This window comes from Zophobas morio, unplaced genomic scaffold (assembly GCF_036711695.1).
Source record: "Zophobas morio isolate AGI-343-1 ecotype UQ-CSIRO unplaced genomic scaffold, CSIRO_AGI_Zmor_V1 ptg000021l, whole genome shotgun sequence".
NCBI lineage: Eukaryota > Metazoa > Arthropoda > Insecta > Coleoptera > Tenebrionidae > Zophobas > Zophobas morio.
In genome coordinates this window covers 10,407,711-10,413,710 of record NW_026972126.1, presented here as the reverse complement: position 1 = coordinate 10,413,710, position 6,000 = coordinate 10,407,711, and the positions used below count along the sequence as shown (strand labels likewise).

At 32.2% G+C, this 6,000-nt stretch overlaps 1 protein-coding gene across 2 annotated transcripts in view; it reads left to right on the top strand.

The window, feature by feature from the left end:
- The first annotated feature begins 410 nt into the window (after window positions 1-410).
- LOC135132107 (neo-calmodulin-like) overlaps window positions 411-6,000 on the top strand; it is a 309,120-nt gene continuing 303,530 nt past the window's right edge. For both annotated transcript variants that reach the window (XM_064060051.1, XM_064060050.1), the window contains exon 1: window positions 411-518. In XM_064060051.1, coding sequence (XP_063916121.1) covers window positions 480-518 — 39 coding nt within the window. In that variant the 5' untranslated portion in view covers window positions 411-479. The remainder of the gene's footprint in view (window positions 519-6,000) is intronic.

The following is a 6,000-nucleotide window of genomic DNA, read 5'->3' as shown; positions in this document are numbered from 1 at the left end:
TTTGGAAAATTTATTGTATACATAATTATATTGAAATAAGCATAATTTTAATATACGTTTATGGTATATTTATTTTGTTTTAATTTAATGTATAAAACTTGACTTATGCTATAATCATCAATAAAAATATTTCATAAAAAAGAGCGTTCTCTGATTGTTTTCCTTTTAAGGATCACTCTTATTGATTTAAGTAAACCTTAATTTAATTATACCGCATCACAATCTGTTAGATTGCTATGATTTGATTTCGATCTATTACGAATCTGATTTATCACTTTCTAAATAGATAAAAACTGCCATATTATGTGGCGGCGAGTCTGGGGGTGGTGGCGGTCTAGAAGCAGTTATGTCTGTGCGCGGGGCTTCAACGCCAGCTGGAGGCTGATTTGAGTCAGTCTACGGCGTGGCACTGCTCCGGTCGGATTGTCGTCCGTACTTCCCACCATTCCTAAATAAAAACAACACTAAAACACCCCACGATGAAGACCTCATCGTTTTCGTTGAGAGTCATGCGAAGGGTAAGGTTACCTGTTGGATGTCGCTTCTTTTTCGAGAAATTTTTTTTTGGAAATTCACAGTCACATCAGCTTTTTGCCATCACGAGATTGTTTATGCCTTCTCAGCTTTCGATGTTAAATGTTTTACGATCATCTGAAGCGACCGAGGGTGAAAATGGGAAAAAATTGCAACGAAGCGTTAAGGGTGTTGGAATGTTAATTCACCCGGCGCATCCACCAAAAATACATTCAATTTATTCAGCCGGCTTCACTTAACGGTGTCTTATTACAAAGACAACGCCGGAGGGCCGAGTTGTCGTTAGACAACCCTTAAAGAGGCGTCGCAGGTTTCAGCCCTTTAGTCAATATTTGCCACCGATGATTGTCTTTCGTTTTGTACCCTTGTTATTATAGACGTCGATTACCTCTTTTATAGTTTTTACACGGAAGTTTGAAGGAGGCGGCTGCGATTTTATGCATTTCTGTATTGGCGCACAGGTGATGGGGCGGGGCCCTGACGAATGGCGGCGTAAGGGGAAGCTAAAAATTTTCTTAGAATCGGGAATGTGCGAAAATATTCGACAATGTTTAAGAATAAAAAAAAAATATCGAAAAACTGTCTATTTTCAATATGCGGAATTGATAACACTGCATTTGCTAGTGTTTTTTTTTATTGGTAAATATATTTCAAAATTAATGCTGTTCTAAACTTTTATTTTTTGGCTACAACAATGTTTCATAATAAAGTGTTTTCTCATTTATCACAACTTTTATTAAAAAATGTTGCTTAAAATAATCTTCTCAAATACGAAAGGTTAAAATCTTGTTTTAATACATATATACTTTTTTAAATATAATTAATTAATTACTTGCTTAACAACATTTTCCTGTTAAAAATGTCGTTTATTGTAGATATCAGTGTTTAATCGATTAGAGTATTATGAAGATTTTATTAAGCATGTCATGGTTAATATTTATGCTCCAGTCTGTTTTTACCTAAATGATGTAGACTAATAAATCTCTCGGGTGGATGGATCCCACCACTAGACCTAAATATGTTATATATATGTACCATGTGACCGAGAAAAAAATATGTTGGCAACACCAACGCGTTCCTTGTTCGTGTTAATCAATTTGACATTTACAGTCAAATAATCGTCAAATAATAAAACTGTATAAGGTAAGAGGATTTTGCTCTGTTTCTCACATGTGGTAATCGGATCCCTGGTCGACGGATTGCCGCACATTCACCGCGTGTTCATTTTAAATAGCTTGCAAGCGAATGATGTAAGTTTTGCCGCTTCTGTAAAAAAACACACTACTATTTAACCAATTTAATAATAATTTTTTCTTCAGTTTATACTTTAACAAAGATTGATGATAATTTTTTTATCGTTTCCGCCATATTGTAAGTAATGTCATTTAATGTCAATCACATCAGTTGCAATTAACCTAAATCGCAACTGGAGTATATTGAAGAGCCGACTGTGATGTGGCACATAATCGTAAAATGCTCCGACATCTGTAACCTATTTGTGTTAGCTACATGTTATTAAGCAAATTTTATTTAAATTATGTCTTAAATCGCGGACATGCGGAAGTAAGTAGGTACTTTATTCTCGTTACAGTTCTAGAAATTGAATTAGGTAATTGTATTGCATACTTATAAATCTGTCCAGAATCGAGAATATTTTTTATAATCATGATGGTTTAGGTGTGTAAGACATAATAAAAGTAGCTGTGGTTTTTACTCAATGATATTGATGCATACAGGGTGAGTGAACAAGTGCGTGATTCTAGTATCTCATTATTAGTTGTTTTCAATAGAACACAAAGATTGACATTTTAAAGTTTGAGAGCTTCTTGTCTCGGATTGATAATAATTTGACGTTTAAAAATGGAAAGACACTCTGAATGAAAATGAAATGAAACATAACCTTAAATTATTTCAGACTTACAAAAAAATTACTAAAATTGACACCGGGAACGTTGTCGGTTGCATTTTCGAAGAAAATGGTCTCACTTTACTCTTTACAATCATATGTTGTTTTTAAAATTTCGTTCCCAGGTTGCCAAGTTATTCCAATTTACTTGAAATTTTTAACAATGCAAAGGTTCAAGAAAAATCGCAAAAGGGTTATTTTTCATATATGTATTGCAATATTTTATGAACAGATAAACAAGATTATACGCTTTATTGGGGTATCATTAAAATTGCATATAGAGGGTTTATAAAAAAAATCTAAATTACTGTCATTTTCAGGTATTTATGTCTCAGTCATTTTAAATGGAGCACCTAATTAGTAGACTTTACACTTTCATACTATTTGTTTTTCATAAACAATTAAACATACATTTTGATTAAAAAACTACAACCTCAAAACGTTTGTAAGTTTTCCAAAGTTTCAGAGCATTCGCTTTTGCAATTTCAAAATTAATTTACAAATACTACAATTTTGAATTTGAAAAATATAGATATCTGGGGTAAAACCTTTATATGAATTTTTACATCCCACATGCAGGAGTCGGTGATTCTATAAAATTTAAGGAACATTTATTTGATAAAATTTTAAAATGATATCATTATTTTTTTGGAGGGAGTCATGAACGAAAAAATTTTGATTAACGATTTTCCATGCTTATGATAATCTTTTCAAGATTTCAGAGTATTCGGTTTTGCAGTTTTAAAGTTAAATTCCAAATGCTATACAATTCAGATTTTTTTCCAGAAATTTGGATGTCTAGAGTTAAAACTCAAAACTGATTCATAAACCACATGTAATTTAAGATGGCATAGGTTAGTGTATAATAATAATTTCTGGTGGGCATGATTGGCTAAATTTTGGTTACCGTTTAACCATCTACGAAGATTATCTATCTAATAAACATCCAGACAGATGGCAGACAGTCAGATATACGGAAACGGGAGACCTATTTTTTTTTATTCTAGGGGTCATGAAACCTCGAAAAATTGTAAAAATAGCCAGTCTTGCAATGAACTCGATTAGAATATTTCCCCGGCTTACGCTCACGAAGTAAAAATTGGTCGGAGGTTACGTCAAACGCACTTCCCTTACTACTGAAAGTAGCCAAAGAAATTCTACCTTTTTGAAAAATTATATTTTTGATGACTTCTATACATAAAAAAAAATGGTCAAAAAAGTACAATGAAACATATTCAGCATTCTTGAGTTGAGTTTCTACTTTACCGAATTTTGTGATGACGTTATCAATATTTTTGCAAGGACACGTATATCAACTTGGATTGGTGCACTGTAATACTAAAAATAACATATTGTATTACCAAAATTTTCTGGGAAAATGGGGTGAGCTGTTCCTGATTTAATCAATAAAATAAATTGACACATTCATTTTTTTTTTGAGCCACCTGTATAAGCAAGTTTAAAAAATATGAATGCAATAATAAATCACAAGCAAAAACTCATCATATTTTGCACATTTCGGGTAGACTTAGGAATGTAACTCGCTACTATGGAAATTTGCAATTTAACTTTGCACTTGCTAAGATAAGACGAGTTAAATTCCTAAATCTGATTGGATATTTATTTTTTAACAACTCAGTCATTACTTTTTCTGAGACACCCTGTATAAGCAAATTAAAAAAAAATAATTATTTATTAAAAATAAATTATAAGTATAGACTCATCATATTATGCACATTTAAGATAAGACATATTCAGCAATATTTTGAGGTGACGTCATCAATTTTTTAGGAGGGATGGGCAAATACATTTTGATAAAAAATTTATCATGCAGATGATAACTTTGAAACATCTCCAGGATTCGGTTTTGCAGTTCCTGATTAAATCAATAAAATTAATTCACGCATTCATTAATTTTTTTGAGTCACCCTGTGTAAGAAAATTTAAAAAATATGAATGCAGTTATAAATCACAAGTATACACTGATCATATTTTGCACATTTTAGATAGGATTTATCCGGCAAAATTTTGAAATGACGTCATCAATTTTTTGGAGGGGATAAGCCATCCTTTGATTAAAAATGTATTATGTTTACCATAAGTTTATAACATCTGCAAAATTTCAAGGCATTCAGTTTGGGAGATTCAAAATTAAATTGCAAAATGTTGGACGTTTTGGGTAAAAACTCAATACGGAGTCATAAACTACATGTGTCGGACTATGTTATTTTATACAATTTAAAACCCATTTACCCATGTACAATTTGAAGTGACGTCATCACATTATTGGTAGCGACGATTACACAAATTTTGGTTAGCGTTTTACCATCTACATGATATTCTTAATATAAATACAAAATCAGGACGGCAGACAGACGGACAGATGGACAGACAGACAGACCGACAGATGGAAACCGGAGACCTATTTCTTCGTACTCTAGGGCTCATGAAAGATGGAGAAAACGTAAAAATAGAGAGTCGAATGACGGACTCGATTACAATACTTTCTTCGCTTATTCTCGTAAAGTAAAAATAGAAAAAAAGTTTAGCCTTGAGAAATAAAAATATGATTATGTTTTTAAGAGGTTTTTGTAGAGTGTATTTTTCTGAATTCATTAATATATCATGCTATCACCCATACTCTGTCACTGCTTTCGATTCTAATGCATCAAGTTACAAGAACACACTTTGTTAAGTAGTTTATAATTGGTCTGGTGCGGAGTGCGGGGCAATTAGCTGAACGGTGGAACAACTGCTCTGTTTTTGGTGAGTTTTCCCATTTCAGGAAGGACACCTATATTAATTCCAACACGTGCAGTACTAATAGTCAAAAACACTAGTCACAGTTTAAAAAAAAGTTATGACCCAATATAATTTCAATATTTTTATTGCCTTACCACATACTTCACCACACATCAGTGCTCTTAATACTGGGATAAAATGTTATGATTTCTTTTTGTGAAAATTGTGGTGCCTGAAAGAGTATTCATAAATCACAAGAGTATATAAAGTACACACGTATATTATTTTATAAAATTTAAATAAATGGCGTTTATCAAAAAGAATTGAGGAGAAGTAATCAGATTGTTAGTGGAGATGACTAGACAAATTTTGGTTAGCATTTCACCATCTTCGTCTGCACGATACTCATAACATACTTATCAAATTTAACGACAATCAGTTCAGTAGTTACAAAAATTATTTGTCGAACGAATGACATACAAATGGCAGACAGACAACAGACGATAGATAGACGAAAATACGAGACCTACTTTGGGTACACTTGGAATCATGAAACGTCGAGAAAACATGAAAGTTGCCATTCGCCGGATAAACCCTACGCTCGGGAAGAAAAAATTAAAAATGTACAAAATCTGTTCATTTTAGCTATTAGAAATATTTTAATGAAAAGGACCAGAAAGAATATAAACAAAATTCAGTGTAGCAACAAAATACAAAATATTCTAAATGAAAAATTTGGGTACTAAAACAGAGCTCATAATTTTTTTTAGTAACTATAAAATGTTGTAAGACATGTTAGAAAAAATGGACTGAACCGT